General features: G+C 39.1%; 2 protein-coding genes across 2 annotated transcripts; both read left to right on the top strand.

Annotated features, from left to right (window-relative positions):
- The first annotated feature begins 5,380 nt into the window (after window positions 1–5,380).
- Window positions 5,381–7,495, top strand: LOC309661844 (C-X-C motif chemokine 6-like). Its single transcript, XM_082463985.1, has 4 exons — window positions 5,381–5,706; window positions 5,867–5,999; window positions 6,112–6,195; window positions 6,563–7,495. Exons 1-4 carry the CDS (start codon window positions 5,505–5,507, stop codon window positions 6,579–6,581), a joined length of 438 nt encoding a protein of 145 aa, XP_082320111.1. The 5' UTR covers window positions 5,381–5,504; the 3' UTR covers window positions 6,582–7,495.
- A 413-nt stretch (window positions 7,496–7,908) lies between these two features.
- Window positions 7,909–18,684, top strand: LOC309661877 (platelet basic protein-like). Its single transcript, XM_082464018.1, has 3 exons — window positions 7,909–17,989; window positions 18,290–18,425; window positions 18,552–18,684. The coding sequence occupies exons 1-3, from the start codon at window positions 17,869–17,871 to the stop codon at window positions 18,652–18,654; spliced, it is 360 nt and encodes a 119-aa protein (XP_082320144.1). The 5' UTR covers window positions 7,909–17,868; the 3' UTR covers window positions 18,655–18,684.
- The last annotated feature ends 1,466 nt before the right edge of the window (window positions 18,685–20,150 follow it).

Raw genomic sequence — 20,150 nt, 5'->3', positions numbered from 1 at the left:
CTTTGTTATTTGTTCAAGTAGTGACAAGGGGGTGCCAAAGAGAGTTTTGATTCTCTAGGAAGTGCATAAATCACACACATATAAATACATCACAATTATTCTTATTAAAACAGCAATCAATTATGTTCTAATATATATTAAATGAGAATGAAAGACACTGTAAGCTCATGTAGAAGTGGATATTCTCCTAAAAAAACGTTATGAAGATAATGGTATTCAAAAACAGTACAGTAAATGACCATTATTAAGCACAGTATTAGAAGTCTAACTTCCACAAAGGACCTCCGTAGTATCAGACAAATGACTTCTTGGAAAAAGTTATTTAAAATAGCTAATCCCTTGAAAGATTTTCTTTTCTTGCTGAGCCCAGACTAAATTTCTGAAGAGAGTAATGAATACTTTCCATTTCTGAGAAGCCCAAGGCTTTTGGCAACATTTAAAACTTTAATGCTCATCCCCCGTTTTTTTTTTTTTTTTTCTATCTATCATCTCTTGTCAACGAAAACTTTTTGCAGGCCAGGCTTGCACAGCTGAACAAAAATAACTAACTATCCCGTACACCCAGGAGGTGGCAAGGAAAAGCCTACCTATGGTTACTAGGAGCCTAGTTCAGTTTAGACTCAAAGTTCATTCATTTACTTCTTCTCAAGCAGATTTAATCTGAAATGCCTAGCAGGAAAATTAGATAATGAACAAAAGGGAGAAAACATTCCTGACATATCACAGTAAATCTGGTGCAACTTTGAAGCAAAGTTCTTCCCTAAATGATTCCCCTTCTTCATTGGGCTGCCAAACCCAATATGGAAGGAGACAGACTGCACTGATATTGCAAAGTTAACCCAAAAGTAACTGGCCTTTTCCTTTTCTTTTGCATGCAAGCAAGTAACTCTATTTTCCACTTAAACGCTTATTGATTGATAAACTCTTATACTGATATCTTTTTTTTTAATTAATTAATTAATTAATTTATTTATTTATTTTTGGCTGTGTTGGGTCTTCGTTTCCGTGCGAGGGCTTTCTCTAGTTGTGGCAAGCGGGGACCACTCTTCATCGCGGTGCGCAGGCCTCTCACTATCGCGGCCTCTCTTGTTGCGGAGCACAGGCTCCAGACGCGCAGGCTCAGTAGTTGTGGCTCACGGGCCTAGTTGCTCCGCGGCATGTGGGACCTTCCCAGACCAGGGCTCGAACCTGTGTCCCCTGCATTGGCAGGCAGATTCTCAACCACTGCACCACCAGGGAAGCCCAATACTGATATCTTTGATGTGCTTAACCTGATAATGATATGTCCACATCTTTTCTTACTGCAATATACAGCATTTCCTAAAGGTAATATAAAGAGTAGTGGATATAAGAGAAAATAGAAACTTAGAAAACTATTTGAAAAGGCCTAAGTCATATACTAAATCACATCACTAAAGGCCTCTCTGATTTGTTGGAAGAGATCAATTTAGAATAACATTCCCACACTGTTACCATTCAACACAGTATAACCGAATCAGAATTTTCCTTTATCACTTATCTCCAACAATCTCTAAGTCACATAAAACATGTATTTTCATTGACACTTTAGTCGTATATATTTTTTCTTTTAATATCAAATATCTTGCTGGTTTCTGAACACTCTTTTGAATGGTTCAGATTCCAAAGACTGAAAATATCATCTGAACAGTTCCTAAGAATAGTCAAGAAAAAATTTCCAACATTGGGAAAGCCAATTCAAAATAGATAAGTTCAAATGATTAATGACAGTAAACAACCCTATTCTTTCCTCCTTAACTTTAAGATCCACTTGCAATTTAAAGAACACTACAAAATTTAAAAGTTAACATTATTTGTCATCAAGTGTTCATAGACTGCTTGCTACTGAACTTGGAACTTATGGGAGGTCATGTGAGAAATATAAGACATCAGTGATGATTTTGTTTATTTTTTTATTTATCTATAAATTTATTTATTTAATTTATTTATTTTTGGCTGAGTTGGGTCTTCATTGCTGTGCACGGGCTTCCTCTAGTTGTGGTGAGCAGGGGCTACTCTTCATAGCGATGCACAGGCTTCTCATTGCAGTGGCTTCTCTTGTTGTGGAGCATGGGCTCTATGGGCGCGGGCTTCAGTAGTTGTGGCTCACGGGCTCTAGAGCGCAGGCTCAGTAGTTGTGGCGCACGGGCTTAGTTGCTCCGCAGCATGTGGGATCTTCCCCGACCAGGGCTCGAACCCGTGCCCCTGCATTGGCAGGCGGATTCTTAACCACAGCACAACCAGGGAAGTCCCCAGTGCTGATTTTAAAGTTAATGGTTAACTTGGGAGAAACAAAACAAAAATTATGGAGTAATTAATAATCAACTCTGTCTCAGGAGAGAGTTTTTACAAGTACATTGATTGTTCAAGGACTAAAAGTGGAAGGAATTCATTTCAGTTGGCTTTGTCAGAATAAACCTTCTCAGAGAAGACAAGACTTTGGTTTTGAAGAAAGAGAAGGACTTAGAAAGCAGGTGACAGTATTAGGCTGGTTAACCTGAAAGACTCTTGGATGTTTGACATCATTGTGACCTCAAAGGCCAGGAGTAGATAGACTGTGGATTTCAACACCTTAACATATGATTATTGGGCAATAAAGTAAAGTGGTAAAGTTAACCAGATGTGGAGAGCCACGGGGTATTTGCCAGTACTGTGAAGAAAGCGCTTTGTAATCTGGAAACCATTAAAAATTTCTTGGGGTGGATTCTCTAGTGCTTGACTTCCAATCCTGGATTTTCTGCTTCTTAACTCTTTCTCTGGCCTTTCTTTCCCAAGCTGAAAAGTGAGGATAGGAAAATGTTTCTTACCTGCCTCAAAGAATCAATATGAGTCTCAAAAGGTCATGAACATGAAAGTGTTTTGAGAGCTGCAAACCATCAAGAATGTTTTAATTCTTCTTACATTACTCTGTGGTATTATGACTAAAATTGAATTGCTTTTGACAGTCAACTTTTCAGGCTATCAGGATGTCATTTTGTGGATTGTTTTGTTATACCTTGGGGGGCCTTTCTATACCACCTGTACACAGTGCAGGCAGGGCAAATGGCTTCCCTTTAGACTTGCAATAAAGAAGCAATTACTTTTGAAGAGCTCTGCCTCCTAGTTGGTGTCATTGTCAACTGCAGAGAGTCTTTGGACCATCCACATTCCTATCTGTCTTTGCACAAGGTCTACATCAGGGATGCCTAGACAGGAACCAGACACGAGCAATGCACCTGAATGATTTCAATCAGAACTCAGGTTAAGTTACCTGCTGCCTCCTGATTAGGTTGGGCAGCCCAACAGCTAATTTCTAGTGGAGACTTCCTATTACTTGCTTGCCAGCTGTAGAAATATTTATTTTTGCCTTATATTCTGTAAACAACCTATGGTAAGATGATTCAGGGTACAAACCAGGTGAAGCATGCACATCTGTAAGAGTGTCCAGAAGAACTGGAAATCACATCTCATGACCCTTCTATGATCTTACCATTGGGTGCCAAAACTAATTCGTAAGCTCCTTGATATTTAAAACAGCTTATTTGGAACCTAAACACACATACACATACACACAATCACACACATACATACACATATACACTTATAAAAAGTCAATAACCTACTTGAGTCATTAAACACTTTTCCTCCCAAAAAATCTTATACTATGGCTTATTCCCTGTGGTTAAATTGAATTTAATTGTCCAAGATTTTTAGTTACATTTTTGAAATTTTATCTTATCCACATCAGTGAGGCTTTTGTCTTTAGATACAGTCTGATGTCTAAAAAGGCAATATATAATAATAATCTGAAGGCTATTTTCCCAGATCACCACTTCCCAGAGGGATGAAGGATTGTGTTAGTTGAGTCAGATATGATGCTGATGGAAGTAGGAAGCTGTGCAGCATAGAGAACTTCCCATTTAACTTCCCACAAAGTGAGGCCAAACCTCTCAGCCCTCTTCAACTAGGGGATTTCTAAAGTTTTCTTCTGGACTAAAAGTTCTAAAGGTCTATGACACCTCCTTCTTGCTCACCAGTGGAGGTGATGCCCTGCCAAGGAAGATGTGTGAAGGAGTTAAGAAAAGGTTCCAGGGTCACGAGAGACAAGGAAAAGAATTTTGTTCCATGACTGGTTTCTAATTGCCATCATGTTTACCGATTGCCTTGACTGGCCAACTGTGAGGACAACAGTCTTGAGAAAATCCAGAATAGGATCTAGTTAGATTTCCAAGAAAAAAAGCCTACATGCCATTCCAACATCATTGCCATGCCTGCCATGGAGCTAGACATGTGAAAGGCCCAGCCGTTAAAACTTCAGAGTGCTAACTGCTTCCACAGAGAAGAGAAAGAGAGGAGGCTGGAAGCTATCTATCTCACACCTCAGGTTCAGGGCGCAGCTGTGGGCTCACTCTGACTAGAACAGTACTGTGGAAACAGGCTTGGTCACACCACTGATCAAGAAGCTGGATGGTTCCAGAAGCCCGTGTGTGTGTGAGTCACCCTTCCCTCCCATGAAGTTGTTTGCATGAAGCCAGAGTGGGTGCTGTCTTGCTGCCAAATTGATTCAAATCCCTAGAACCAAACTTCCAGATGAGTCCCTTAAACTCATCAGACTCCAGAGTTTCTCCAAACTGTGTCAGTTACACATGGAGTTAGGAGGGTCTGGAGCCATAGCTAAGAGGCTGGGCTCTGTGGCATTGCTTTAGTCTGCACTCACCCCTCCCCATCCCACCCCCAAACAAGACCATACATCTTCCACTTCCATAGTGTACTGATCTGCGGAAAGCAAGGCATCATTTCCCAGGGCAATTTGCTGGGTGATTTTTGTTAAACCACCTTGACACTCATGTTTGCAAAACTAAGTATAGAATTTCCAGTAAGTAGACTTGATTTTGGAGCCTGTTCCTCCCACTGACTTCAAGTGGGAGTAGAGATACTTTCATCGTATTATCTTGGCTTCTAATGCTGGCTGAAGACCAGAGAATTATAACCTAATCTGAAGAACCTAGAATGGTCTGCCTGCAAGCAGGAGTGCAAGGTCTTGCAGTTTGGTGCAGTTTTAATCACGGCTTAACATTTCCTGAATAATCATAGTAATAATAATCAGAAAGGAATTTCAGAAATCTTTCTAAAGTCAAACCTCCGGGCTACTTTGTTCCCAGTCTTCCTGTTTAGATGGAGACGACGGGCATCTCTGAGAAGACTCTGTCCCCCAGGAGAAGCTGGCTCTCGCTAGCCCAGGCTGGCCCCGAGGATGAAATCTCCGCAGGACCGCTTCTCACTTCCAGCGGGAGCAGCGCAGCGCTCCGCCCGCCGCGGGGCGAGCTGACTCGTCCATTGCGGAACGGGTGCAGTCAGCTGCTCCCAGCCGCCCTCCCCAAACCCCACTGCCCAACCGCGCTCCTCTCTGCCCCCTTTCCCCCGCCCCCCTCAGTCCAGGGAATTTCCCAAGCATCCCAAAGATTGAATTTCCTGCCGGGGGGAAGGGGCGAGTGCAGATAAAAGGGATGCGGAGGACCCGAAGAAGTCACGGTGCTCTAGAGCTTCAAATCCCACCCCTTCTCCCTCCTTCTGAAGCCCTCTCGCTGAGTCTCTTCGCCACTATGAGACTCCTACCCAGCCGCGCCGCCCGCATCCCCGGCCCTTCGGGCTCTCTGCGCTTGCTGCTCGCGCTGCTGCTGCTGACGCCGCCAGGGCCCCTCGCCAGCGGTGAGAGCTCACAGCCAGCCGGACGCACCGGGCGGGCGGAGCGGCCCCGCCTGCGAGGCAGCCGCGGCGCTCCGGGCGTGGGGAAATGTCCAGGGCGGACTGGCTGGGGAAGAGATCTCCCAGCAACCTGCCCATAACCGTGTCTCTCTTTCTACCCCAGCTGGTCCTGTTGCGGCCATAGTGAGAGAGCTGCGTTGCATGTGCTTAACCACCACACCGGGGATTCATCCCAAGATGGTCAGTAATCTGCAGGTGATCGCCCCAGGACCGCAGTGCTCCAAGGTGGAAGTAGTGTAAGTCCTCCTGCGCGGCGCTGTCCACTGTGACCTTGGCAAGAGGGATGTCTCCCCAGCCCTGACTTCAGCCCCCGCAGCTCAGGGACGCATCCTCCTTTTCTCTCTGCAGAGCCACCTTGAAGAACAGAAAGGAAGTCTGTCTGGACCCAGAAGCTCCTCTGATCAAGAAGGTCATCCAGAAAATGTTGGACAGGTACCTGTCACCTTGATCTGTTTGGTTTCTGAATGTCTCTTGGAGTGCGGACTTCTCAAAGTCCTTATTCTCCGCGTGGGATTTGACCACCACATTCCAGACCACGCTTAGAAAAAAAAAGGATGCTGGGGAGAAGGGGCGAAAGTTGTTCTAGAATGTCCTGGGAAAACCCTTATCACAAATGTCATGTGTAATTGCCTAGGAGGTTACACAGAACTCATCACTGAGATGTATTTGTTGTTGTTACTAGAGACTTGAGTCCACCCTTTGCTTTTTATTGATCCTCAACTCTGTTTTGAAAACAAGTTGGGGTAGACAGGTGTGTGGAAATTTGGTTAAACTGATGTTTAAATTCTTTTCCCAACAGTGGAAACAAGAAAAATTAAGAGAAAGGACCGTGCATTGGAAAAATTGCCCAGTTCTTCAGCAGAAGAGTTTTCTGGGGATCTCTGGACCCAGTGAAGACAAGAAGCAAGGGCTGATTTTCTCCAAGGAGCTGGGTTTCTGTATGAATTCCCCACTGTGAGAGAGAGATGAGAGGAGGGAAACTATGTTTGTCCCTGCAGCTTTCTGCTGAGTTTATGGTGTGTTTAGTGTAGTATTTCCTGCTCCTTATTTGCTGTCATTTTATCTGCTATGCTACTGAAATCTTTGGCAATTAACTAAATTGTGAATCAAGAATCACTGGTTGTTAATCTTTCAAGGTGACTATTGTATTCCTAGAATATAGTTCTTATAGTGCTATGGAAAAAGCTGTGTCTTTAATGTGTGAATGATATTTCATTAGAATGCTGTATATGGAAATAAACTGTCATTCTCACTCTTTCATGAAATAGGAACTACTTTAGTATTGTTTCTTGAGGAATATGTTAGAGAATTTTCTTACTCTTGACCCTGGTTAGCTATTTATGTTATACTGCATTAGAAATCTGGATGTATTATACAGTCATCTGTGTAGAATCTATTTCCTTATTTAGAATTTCTAAATGTATGAGTTCTATAAGGACTAATATATTCTTTTCCTATACATTTAGATATTTGATATCTTCCTAGTATGGCATAATGTCACGACTTACTCATTAAACTTTTGATTTTTATGGTATTTATTATCTAGTTTATTAGGAGTATTATATCTCTAGTATTATATTTCTAAGTATATGTTTTGGATTGATGAAGAAGCTAGGAACTAGGTAAATTCCTTATTTCTAGTTTTTATAAAAATACATCCTTTTAGTTTCTTAAAAGTAAAGGCACATTGTAAAGCAATTATACTCCAATAAAGATGTTAAAAAAAAAAGAGTAAAGGCAAACTTAACAATGATTTATACTTTGAAAGTTCTGAAAACATATTTGAGCTCTTTGAATATAAACTCATCATGCAGTTTAAAAAAAAAAAAATGCACTGCCCTGCTAAGATTTGCAGATGCTTATACTGTATCTTTTAAAGGTTTTGACCATTTTGTTACAAAGAATTACATATGCATCACATTTACTATGTTAAAATTGCACTTGTTAAATGTGGTCTCAATGGTTTATGGTACTTCCTTTGTTCTCTGGGAAAAACAATAAAAGATTTTTAAAATTTACTCAAGTTCTTTCTTCTTTATTGTACTGTTACAAAAATGTCATTCCTCTTTAATTCTAAATTACTGTAAAAATTAACCACTCTCCTCTTTGGTTAGCAGAGAGAACCCTCATTTCCCAGTGTCCTTGCATTAGTTCAACCTATTTCCAAGCTCAATCCCCTTCCAGTTCCTCCTTCACAGCACCAACGATCTCTGGGTTCTTTAGAAAACACAAATAGATAAGCCTTCCTTACCTTAAATCCTTTACTGCTGCCTGTTTCCTAGACATGAAATACAAGTTGCAAAGTATGACAAATTAGGTTCTGTTTCATGACTCCTGATTATTACTTCAACTTCATTTTTCCCTAGCATCTTTGCAGTCAAGAATTCAGTTCCCTTACAGGGCGTGTTCTTTCCAGGTCCAGGCCTTTGCATTTGGTAGGGCCTCTACCAGGAAGGCCCTTCCCATTTTCTGTCTATTGGGGGAAGCTTATTCATCCTTCAGAGCTCAGTTCAAACAACACCTCCCCCATGAAGTTTTCCTTGGCACTCCCAGCAGAACTCGTGGTTTCCATTTTGATGTTCCCATAGTATCTTCTAAATATTTGAATTTATGTGACTAGCCAACATCGCATTGCTTTTACTTGCTTATAAGGCTTTTTACCCTACTCTACTTAGAGTTCTCCCAGAGCATCTGCCATATTTCGTTCATCTCTGCATCCCCAATACCTGATACAGATTGACTCTAATGAATTAATAAATTATACTGAAACTCAGGTTGTCAGATAGTGTCCTAAAATCAGTCACCTGGCTCATGGTAGGCGCTGAATAAATTTTAATTCCTTACCCTCTTTCCTCTTTCTTGCCTACAAGTAATCCAACAAGAGCTTTGGTATGTGCAGTCCCTTCAGCCTATAACACTGACCCCTCACTTTCACCTGACTAACTCCCGTCCTTCCTTCAAGGCCAGTTTACATGGCACTCATGGCCTCTCTGACCCTTCCCCCCACTAGATGAAAGTCCCTTTTATATCCTGTCATAGAACCTTGTTCTTTCCCTTCATAGCATTTTGTCGCCAACATGACTGTAGAGCCCATAGAGACTATGTACATGTGGTCATTTATTTAGTGTCTGTTCCACCTTCACTGTAAGCTCCATGAGGGCAGGGCTATGTTTATGATGTTCACCTCAGTTCCTAGGACAGTGCCTAGCACACAGTAGGTGCTTTAAAAGATAAGTGATCTAAACAAGTCCCACTGTCTCTCTGGTATTAAAATAGCAATTTCATGCGGATAGCTCTTTCTGAGGAAGAGCAAGAAAACAAAAGGAAAGAGACTAATCCAATTAGTATACATACATGCATCCCCCAATTGGATTAATATGTGATATATGTTTATATTAACATGTATTTGTATTTATTAATATACGCTAATATATTATTAACATATCTATATCTAACCTAAGTTATTCTACATCTTTTCACCTCTTTCCATATATATCAAATATCAATTAGATTAATAAATGTTCTATTATTACATATTAATATATCTATGTAATAGAGAGAGAATGTATGTGTGAGAGAAACAGAGAGATACAAAGATATGAAAAAAACCTAGAGTAGATTCAAAGAGATGAGTTTGCTGACAATTTTTTCAACAATATAAAAAAATCACAAAATACCTCAAATTTTTTAAAAAAATTGTTAAACATCCATGGTATTTTATTGCTCTCTCAAATAACATTTTTTCCCTTTGAACCCATAAGTTATACACTAATCCTAGAAAAACAAACCAGTTACTATAAATGTTTGAATTATAAATTTCAGTGTTTTAAACAATCCCTGATTTATTGTATCAGCCCCAAAATACTCATTAAGTGCCTGATAATAACAAATGAAAGCATATTAAATGCCTTTGGGATGGACAAAACATAAATTATGTGAAGAAATAAACATTACTGATTACTTCTTTATCATAATACAAGATGTTTGTTTTTCCCAGAAGCAAGATTTATAAGTTTAGTTTGTTTATAGATCAGAGAATAAGACCTTATTGTAATATTCCTGAAATCGTATTTGTCATCCTCATGCCATAATTGGCTGTCCTACAAATAAAATAGATCACAGTATATTACCAAAGTATAACCTATACAAGAACCTCAGCGACAGCTACTACTCACCAATCCCGCTGTTACTATTGATCTGCCACTAGCAAACTCAAAGACTAACATATCCAGGGGAAATTAATCTAATGTACATCTTCTAAGGATATACCTTCTATTTTCCTCCTCTAAATTCCTAAATACTATATTCACTCTGTTATCCCTCTGAAATTCATTCTCATATATGAAATCACCGGGAATTGAACAAAGGCTTAGCTAAAATTTACTCTATGTTACTCCCCCAATCCAAACAATTTTCAATGTGAAATCAATGCCCTTCATTCTACCAGACTTTCTTGTTTGCCTCTGGGTGTGACACATTCACATAATCCTTCAGTTCCTGAAGATATGACAGGATCTCTGATAAAGTATGACTCGTGGCTTTGTTTTTCTATCATTGTTTTAATTCTTGCATGAGGAAAAGAGTTGCTGTGGGTAATTCTCAGGTTGTTCATAACTTCAAAAGTCCTTCCTGGATGTTACAAATTGAGAAATTTACCAGACAGAAGAAGCACCTGGGGATTTCAATTTGCCTCCCTGACTAAATCACGGAAGACAAGGAGAGTGCACATGATTCTGATTTTGGCTGATGGTCCTCAGTGGCTTTTAGTCAGCAAAATTAATATATTCCTGACAAGGACTGTTCATACTTCAAATATGTAAAGTGAAATAATGACATAGAAAGACATAGAGTTTAGGTGTAAAACTTTGTTTCTACAAAGTCTAGAGTCCAGTTTCTTAAATATTGAGAAATTGCAAGAACATCCCCTGCCCTCTGAAAAATCCGTGTTCTTAATGGATGTGTTTCTGCTACCACATAAATATGTGATGATTATTTCTGACTCACCTCTTGGGTTGAACAAAGAGAAAAATAGTTGATTTGATTCACTTCCAGCAAGAGAGGCCAGTGATATTTCTTGTAGTTTGTGGTGAAGTGCAAGTCAAAGCAGTTGCATTTCAAGTCTAGTTTTGAGTATTTTTAGCTACGTGACTTTGGCAATTTATTTAACCTCTCCACCCGGCAATTTATTTAACCTCTCCATCCCTCAGTTTTCTCATCTGTAGAAGCAGTACAATAATATCTATCTCTCAGGCAATAAAGACTAACCTGGAACAAAGTAGTTTCTTGACAAATGTTAGTTCATTTCTCAAGCCTCCTAATTCAAGCTCCTCTTTAAATGAGAAAGCTGAGGGTTCAATCATTTAAGCACCCTTAATTTTTCTCATATTTATTACCATCCTTTATACCTATGTGTGAACAATTAATTTTTAGTGCGTTTAAGAAATCTTTTTTTTTCCACCAGTCTTTTTCAGGAAGCTTCTGGAAACAATGCATTCATATTCTCTATATATTTTCTGCCAATTATGTGCCAACATTATAAAGATGTATGATGTATTTCCCTTCTTATAAACATTAATCCATCAAATATCGGTATTGACATTTATTGGTAATCTTGTTTCATACTGGACCTTGTGCAGGATCCTTATGATATGGCGATTGCGAAGATGAGAACCTTTCAACCTAAGGTAAGGTCTTTTGGCAACAAATACACTCAAAGTTTTCTCTGACAAAGCTTTTCTTGAAAGCTGAATGAAAAGGAACTAAATATTTTTGGAGAGAGAGAGAGAGAAATAATGTCTTAGGTGGCATTGCCTAGAATCAAACTCTGAGAGGAGATTTGCATGCAGGAAATTTGAGGAATGCTCTAAAAATTAACATCTGTCAGGAAGTAAGAAAGCAGCAGTGGGCAAAGAACTGCTGTGTGACAGAAGATTCGGGTGGCCCTGTGAGAAACTCTGGAGCTGGCATGGCTTTGCAGAGTTATTCTGCATTTTGGCAGGGAGGCAGACCTCTGAATCCGCCCATTGGCCAGCCATTAGATGTGGGCTACCCCTGGGGAGTGGGCATAGCTTTGGGTGAGACAGCGCCCTCAGGCGGTGAGCTATGCCCAAGGGGGAACGTTTGTTCTGCGTTATCTGCTGCCATCATTCCCAGCAAAGGAAGAAAGCTGTGGTGCCCCCTCCAGAGGATCCTGAAAGGGCATCCTGGAGGTGCATCATGGTTTCTGGGGCTGGGGAGGGGCGAGGAGGGGAGGAGAGGGAAGGAGCAGGAGGAGGAGAAGAAAGGAAACGGGATGGGAAGGGAGGAGGGTGGAAGGCTCTTGTCTTTTATTGTCTTTTTCTCTCTTTCCTTACCCTTTCCTACTCTCCTCTTCCCTCTCTCTCTCTTTGTCTCTCTCCTGCTCCCTTCCTTCCTCCTTCTTCATTTATTCATGAGAAATATAACGATACTACTTAAAAGAGGAGGAAGAGCAGGAGGACCAAAGTGCCCCAGCAAACATCTCAGCCAGCAGCCAGCACGAACCGCCTCCCACGGGAAAGAAGCCAGTTTGGACTTTTCAGCCATTCCAGTTGCCTTCTGACCACACCAACTCAAGTGAGCTCAGGCAAGATGAAAACAGAAGAACCCCTCATTAACACACAGAGTTATCAGAAATTACAAACCGTTGCCGTAAGCCACTAAGTTTGGAGTTGACTTGTTATGCAGTAAAAGAGGATCAAAAAAGGATGGTCAGGCATCTGATGTTCAACAAATGGTAACAATCAATATAATTAAAATAAAAATCCACAGGCTTGCAAAACTTTGCATTGTTCCTGTATAACAGCACCCAGGAAGATATTTCCCCATCAGCTCTTTCACCTTCCCCCCTCTCCCTCCACTCCCCACACCATGCCTCACCCCTGGATAAGATACAGCCTCAATTAAATTAGTGCCAGAGTATTTGAGGTCTGGATCATTCTTGGCCACTCAGAGTTACACAGAAGGCATATTAGATTTCAGCACTTATAGGAAAGCTTTTGTTGGCTAGTATTTCAATTTATTGATTAAAGTGCTTTAACAAACTGACCCTCCATTTTATCATCTCTAGGATCTTCTGTATCCATTGTTTTTTTTGCTTGTTTTTTTTAACATCTTTATTGGAGTATAATGTCTTTACAATGGTGTGTTAGTTTCTGCTTTATAACAAAGTGAATCAGCTATACGTATACACATATCCCCATATCTCCTCCCTCTCGCATCTCCCTCCCACCCTCCCTATCCCACCCTTCTAGGTGGTCACAAAGCACCGAGCTGATCTACCTGTGCTACGAGGCTGCTTCCCACTAGCTATCTATTTTACATTTGGTAGTGTATATATGTCCATGCCACTCTCTCACTTCATCCCAGCTTACCCTTCCCCCTTCCCGTGCCCTCAAGTCCATTCTCTACATCTGCTTCTTTATTCCTGTCCTGCCCCTAGTGTACCCATTGTTTTATTACTAATTTGTAGGCAGTGGCTTATCCCCTTCATATTTAGATGTCAGTTCAAAACATTCTAATTAATGCAGAATTAATATATGTTTTAATTTTAAAGGCTAATGTTCCTCCAGTGTCTCTAGACATTTTCTTTTAAAATAGCTAACAGATAAGTTCTGTTCTGAGTCTTAGAAAACTTGCTAGTTTCCTGAATGACACTGCTATTTATAAGACAATGACTTAAAGGGATAAAGTAACTTACCACAAAAAAAAAAAAAAGAGTGACAAAGTAAGAGTCATAAAAAGCTGTCAAGTTATTTTTAAACCCAAGAACTTCTGACACTAATTTTCTAGCATTCTCTTAAGTTATAACTTTGCATAAAGTAACTTCTTTTGTTTGAATAACTGATTTTAAAATATCTTTTACCCATTTCTGTGTAGTCAGGTTATTTGTGTCGGTATTATGTTTCTCTTCATGGAAATCCAAGAAAATTATGCATGTGACAGTAATAGCAGTTAGCAATAGTAGTAGTAGTAATAGCAAATTAGTATTTATATCCCATTGCTTTGCACAAATATTTGAGATCTCACTTTTAAAAAAGAAGTAGTTAAATGACTAAGCCACACAGCAAAGAGACTTTGTAATGACTGGCACATAGTAGATATTTAATATATATTGAAATGAAAACTAGCAAAACGTTATTTACCTCAAACGCTGACTAATAGGCTTGTGAAATTTTAGTGACTCAAGAAATGTGTTAATACTTCCTCACAAACCTTGCTGTCGATGTGTCTTTCCTGACAAAATACACTTGTTGATTAAGACAATGAGTTGGTGATCGTGTGCTACATGCCCACCTCTTTCCTGGTATCAACTAAGTCAAGTAGCATCATTAGCTCAGAAGACTTTCCATATCGTTTCCCCAAAAGGATTAGGAACTTTTGACTAATCTTATTAAGCGAACCAGGCAGGAAATGTGGATAGTGTTTGTATGGGGGTTGGGGAGGGGGAAGCGTACAGTGAAACTCACAGATATAGTAAACAGTACGTGTTGCAGAGGGGAGAGGTGGGATGAACAGAAAAAGAACGATATGATGAATAATGCCAAAAAACTTTATATCCTGCTATGGAAATGGTTTTGAGCTTATGGTTGAATACAAACATATCTGATTTGTGAATTAGCAATAGTTTAATCACAATAATGGGGAAAGGCTATACCGTCATCACTCAGGAAGAACCAGAAGGAAGTTTGCTCTCCTGATTCTGTTTCCTGTTGAACTTCTTTCTATAATTCACTTCACATGGTCACTCTTAGAAGGATACTAATTTTTTTCAGCTTAAGATTTTCCTTAAGCTTACCTGCTAGACTATGAATTTTGGGGTTGGGAGAGGTGGAAAATCAGGTTAATTTAATATGTTCTACTGCTAGACTGTAAGTTATAAGAAGAAAACAAATGGGGTGGAGAAAAATAAGGAATACATTGTAAAACAGGAAATAAGAACTTAAGTAGGCATAGTCAGTAACTGCTAAACAACAGGAAAAATTGGCTTAAAATTTTTTAAAAGTTGGAAATCATTTACTGTAGTCATTCTTTTGATAAAAAGTAATCTTATACATTCAGTATTTTAAGAGTTTCTTCTAAAATGTTAAAGGTATAAATAAATAAGCAAAAAAGAAAATGGGAAGTTTGAATATTGTGTAAGATTTGGACACAGTTGTAAGAGGAAGACAACCTGCGTCTGGGGCCTCATCCTTTTTGCCCAGCCTTCCAAATCACCTTTTTATACCACAGGTACTTTGGGCCATGTGAAGTCTAATTTGAGAATTGTGACTGATTAGAAATGAAAATGAAACTTTCCTTTAGTGATACATATTCATTGATTTATTCACTAACACTGTTTAGCTAAGACCTCCTGTATATTGCGTTACCTTACACATTATAAGATACACGAGGCCTTCAAAGAAACCTTGGACATGTCTCTGTATTCAAAAGTGTACAGGGGGGTTTCTGTGCCCATGAGTCTAGACGTTCAGATCGTCTAACCATTGTTCTACTTGTGCATTTCAGTTAATATTGCTGTGCATTAAAGAATAAGCAAGTCCTAATGTCCAAAACATATTAAAAGTAGAGGTAGTAAAATAATCCCTTTATAAATGCTCTTTTGTTGTTTTTTAGGAAGGGCTGTGTCTTCTGGGAGTGTCTATGTTAATCCACTTCTTAGAGCTAGATGTAGTCCTGTACTTAGTCGTTGAAATGCTGGTGGAAGGGTAAGAGGAAGGGTGAAAGGAAGGGCTCTTGGCTAATATCTCCATGTCTAGAAGACAGTTTTAGGTTATAACCATAGGTCTATATGTGCATTTTTGTAAAGTACCTATGTTTATTGTGGACAAGGTTCATTCTTTACTTTGCAACATCTAAGCTTTTTAGATGACATGAGGTGTTGATGTAGGATAAAAAGTAGAGCTAGTGAATTAACCAATTTGTAAATATCTTTGTTATAATTGATTTAAAAAAAAAAAGCAGCACCTTGGACATGGAATGGTTAAACCATCTCAGAAATATACATCAGGACTCTTTCATTAGGTTGGCAGAAGAGGGACAGAAGGAAGTATAAAGGGAGGGATGTATGTGGGTGTGTTCATATTTATATTTTGATGATAAACATTGATGTGTGTGCATCTCTTGGCTGTGCTATAGGAACATATTGTTAAGTAAGTCAATGGAAACGTACCTTCTTGCTAATACTTTAATTGTTTAGATCAGATAATGAATCCTCTTAGAAGCATTATGCTTTGTGTACTCTGTTGTGTTATGTCTCATTTTTAATTGAACATTAAGGGAATGTAGTATTTTAATCATAAGTCTGCCAATATCTGTCTAGAGGCCTGTTGCCATTTTTGTCTTTTATGAAATTTGTATTGCCAAGAAAGGCAGGATTATATTTTTTTCCTTCCAGATTGAGTTGGTGTAGTGTATTCTTGGTTATAAAAATACTCATATAGCTGTGGGACTTTGAAATGGTAAATATTCATGACGTGTGAAAAAGCATGATACATAACTGTAAAATCTGAATTACATAAAAATGGATGCTTAGTTGTGTAGATACACAAATGAGACTTAGAAGGACGCATCAAACGGTAAACTGCTTGTGATTATGGATGACTGTTTTTTGCTTCTTGTGTTTTTCGGTTTCCTATTATGCACATGTTAACTTTTAAGAAATAAACGTTATTTTAAAAACCTTAAAAAAAAGTGTACAATCCTGTTGAGGAAGCAAGTCTCATAGATGGGGCAGAGATCCAGACAATAGCATATGCAAGCCAGTATGTGATGTGCAGGTCTATCTCTGCATAGCTGCAGGGCTTTGTCATGTGGGGTTTCAGATCAAGACCCTTAATTGGTGTCTGAGACTTGAGGAATAAAGACGTTACTGCAATTCATATAAAAGTTCAAAAATGGAAACACCTTCAAGGTCACCAATGGGACAGAAGTTGAACAACAAGAGCCCATACTATAGAATGTTATGCAGACATTGAAAAGAATGGGGAAAAGTGACACTGAGGTAACATGCAAGGATGCTGAAGACATATTTTTGAAGGACAAAAGCTATATAATAATCCCATTTATATAAAAAAATCTATGTCTACCTCTCTATATGTTTATCTCTATGTATTGGGTTGGCCAAAAAGTTACCCAATATTATGTGTGTGGCTCTATGTATATGTATATGTGTGTATATAAATGTAGAGAGAACAGAAAACTAGTGCCAAATTGTTATCAGTGGTTACCATCGGAGACCAGGAATGTGTAGTAATGATGAAGAGGAACTTGCATGCTTTATCCCACATACATCTGCAGGTTATGAATCTTTTATAGTGAATTGTATTATACATTTCTCAGCTAGATTAATAATGAAAAATAAAGCTGCTGGGTCTTGTTTTCTAGGGTATACTCAGATGATAGAAAAAAGTAGTTTATTTTATAACAGAAAGGAGGATAAGTTTGCTTCTAGTTTCTGGATAAAATTACAAAAGATAATATATTTGGAAGACAGAAAGAAGCCCATAAACTAATATGCAAAGTGAGACCTTGATGGTAATTGGCTCCTATTTTATCCACATACTCCAAACGAATCCCAATACTTATCAACAACCAAGATAGGAACATCTGCTTTCCTTGGCAACCGGAAAGGGAAGATAACTCTCTTTTCCAAGGGCCACATACGTACGCTTTCAGATACACATAAAGTGTCTATAAGGCCTCTAAATTGCATTATAGGAAAGGCAGGGCATATTACATAATTATACAAGGAAAATATATGTAATATTTCAGTCTGGCTCTTGCCTAAGTAGAGTATTAAATATGTGTAAGGGAGATGGGTATTGAGAAGGGGGGAGTGAGAGTGTGCAGGGATGCTTAAAATGAAATTTAGCAGGAATTTGACTTGCCTGGCATTTATCTGGGTTGGGCACAACTTGACCACTCTTACACATATATTACCACACACCCTCACTTCCCCCATCCCTATCCTTTTTCTCCTTACTGGCCTTGAGGGAGTGTGTATAAAAGACAGCAGGAGACCGTGAAAAGCGACTTAGCTGCAGACTCCCAGGCTCTGGGAACGACTCTGACTCAGTCTTTTCCGCCATGAGACCCAGAGGCAGCACCACCCCCTCCTGTACCAGGACCATCCCACTTCCTGTCCTGCAGGTGTTGCTGCCGATGTCACTGCTGTTGACCACGCTGGTTCCCTCCACCACTGGAGAACGTAAGAGAAACTTAGGGAAAGCGGAAGGTGGAGTCTCTGTTTCCCTGCACCTGAGGCTGCTTCTGCTGCAGCTGTGTCTGGGGGATGGACTGTCCCAGTGCTCCCGGGACCGGAGAAGGGCATTATATGAATAACTCTAAATGGAGGCGCTGCACTCGTGTGCCAGGAATTCTGCTAGGGTACTTTACTAAAGGTTTACCTATCAGACTTGCAACGGCCTTGTGAGAGAGAGGTACCCATCAATAGGGAAGATCCTTGAGACAATCATGACCACTCATAGAATCACACCTTCCACCCTAGCTAAAAGTATGGATAGAATGCTGTACGTTGAACTTCGCTGCTCATGTGTGAAGACCACCTCTGGCATTCATCCCAGTAACATCCAGAGTTTGGAAGTGACCAGGGCAGGACCCCACTGCTCCAACGTCGAAGTAATGTAAGTCTCTGCTTCTGCAGTATTGCCTCACTAGGGAAGCCCTTCACCTCCATCCCTACCGACACTGTTGGATCCCTTCTGATAGTGTGCCAGGATGCTCTCGGATAATTCTATTCTCTCTTGCAGAGCAATGTTGAAGAATGGGAAGAAAATCTGCCTGGACCCGGAAGCTCCCAGAATCAAGAAAATAGTCCAGAAAATATTGGAAGATGGTGGGTCAGCTGCTTAATCTTTTCGCTTTCCGTCAAACCATTTTATCTCCCAAGAAGGATAAAAGTTTGAGGTCTTGGCTTTCTAGAGTTCTTATTTATCCAGGATACCGAGTAATACTGTATGAAGCTTTGGATATGTTTTCCGTTCTGTCTCAAAAAGTCGCATTTTGTTCTGAGATGGCTGATTAATAGATGACAGAGAGAAGACGAAAGTAAGCATGGCCAGGGTGTAAGATAGGCTCAAGGATGTATTGTACAACAGGGGGAATAGAGCCAATATTTTGTAATAACTGTAAATGGAAAGTAACTTTAAAAATTGTATAAAAATTTTAAAATTAATAAAAAAAGAAAGTAAGCAAGGCTAGTTTCAAAATACATGGTTTACTCCCTAACTCTTGGCTAAATGTGGTGCTGTGTTTTGCATTTCCTTCTTTAAAAATTTCTTTCCAAATACAACCGTGTTAACTTATCTTGCTTCACTGTACTGTTAGACCATATGTGCCCATGATGATTCCATAATGGTCAGTGATGTTAGGAACCACACAGGGCCCGGCATGGAACACTTGCTCAATAAATGTTTATTAATATATTTAGGCACTTTAAATAATGTTTTTCATTGTCTTAGTCCTAGGATGTCTTGTTTCAAAACATTCTCTGAAAGATTTTTCTGATGTTTATTTTAGCCTGCGAATCCTAAAAATAATAAAGCTGTAGAATGTGAGTCTTGTAAGCAGTGGTTATTTACTTTAAAGTGGATATATTTAATACCAGTAGAGCAAAAAATATATGATGATATATGATATCATATATATTTTCAATAATATATGATAGTATTTTCAATAATAATAATAACAACACAGATTCTACTTGGTGTTGAATGTTTTACCTTAACATGTTTGTACACATTTGCCTTTACTAAATATCTAGATGGTAACCATTTCAGTATGAGAATCAGCCTTGCACATAAACACAATAGAGAACTTAAGCTTTACCAGGCTACTAATTGTTATTTTACAATCAATAGAACTTTCTTTCATGTCTAATCCCTTAAATTTACACCCACACTATTCTTAAAGAAATATTAATATAAAATCAAATTTATTATTGCTTTGTTGTCATATATTATTACATTTAGCAGAATTATTAGGGAAAAAAGCCTTACTTATCTTTTTATTTTTTTTAACTTTGGTATTTAACAATATGGCCAACAAAAGTCACTAGCTGATGATACGTGCTATTTTTAATGTACTATAGTAATAGCTAAACTTTATTAATAATTATTAATATTATGAGTTATATTAATAATAAGATTAATATTCCAGACAAAATAATTGTTCTGCATGCATTACAATTAAATAATTGTAAAGAATTAAATCATTCTATGATCTGGTTAAGAGCACGTCCTCTAAAGAGAGGGTAACTTAGTCCACCACTTGCCAGCTGTGTAAATTTGGGCAGGTTGCATAACCTCTCTGTGCCTAAGTTTCTTCATCTCTAAAATGGCATAATAATA

The sequence above is a fragment of the Balaenoptera physalus genome (genome assembly GCF_965194825.1).
Source record: "Balaenoptera physalus genome assembly, chromosome: 5".
Lineage (NCBI taxonomy): Eukaryota > Metazoa > Chordata > Mammalia > Artiodactyla > Balaenopteridae > Balaenoptera > Balaenoptera physalus.
The sequence above is the reverse complement of the archived record's forward strand: the minus strand, read 5'-3'. Positions and strand labels throughout refer to the sequence as shown.

Excerpts from the sequence above, each read along its gene's own strand:
- LOC309661877 (XM_082464018.1), top strand. The coding sequence starts at position 17,869 with ATGAGACCCAGAGGCAGCACCACCCCCTCCTGTACCAGGACCATCCCA. Across the intron at positions 17,990-18,289 it reads TCCCTCCACCACTGGAGAAC|CTAAAAGTATGGATAGAATG; the intron begins GTAAGAGAAACT and ends CTTCCACCCTAG. Across the intron at positions 18,426-18,551 it reads TGCTCCAACGTCGAAGTAAT|AGCAATGTTGAAGAATGGGA; the intron begins GTAAGTCTCTGC and ends TCTCTCTTGCAG.
- LOC309661844 (XM_082463985.1), top strand. The coding sequence starts at position 5,505 with ATGCGGAGGACCCGAAGAAGTCACGGTGCTCTAGAGCTTCAAATCCCA. Across the intron at positions 5,707-5,866 it reads GCCAGGGCCCCTCGCCAGCG|CTGGTCCTGTTGCGGCCATA; the intron begins GTGAGAGCTCAC and ends TTTCTACCCCAG. Across the intron at positions 6,000-6,111 it reads TGCTCCAAGGTGGAAGTAGT|AGCCACCTTGAAGAACAGAA; the intron begins GTAAGTCCTCCT and ends TTCTCTCTGCAG.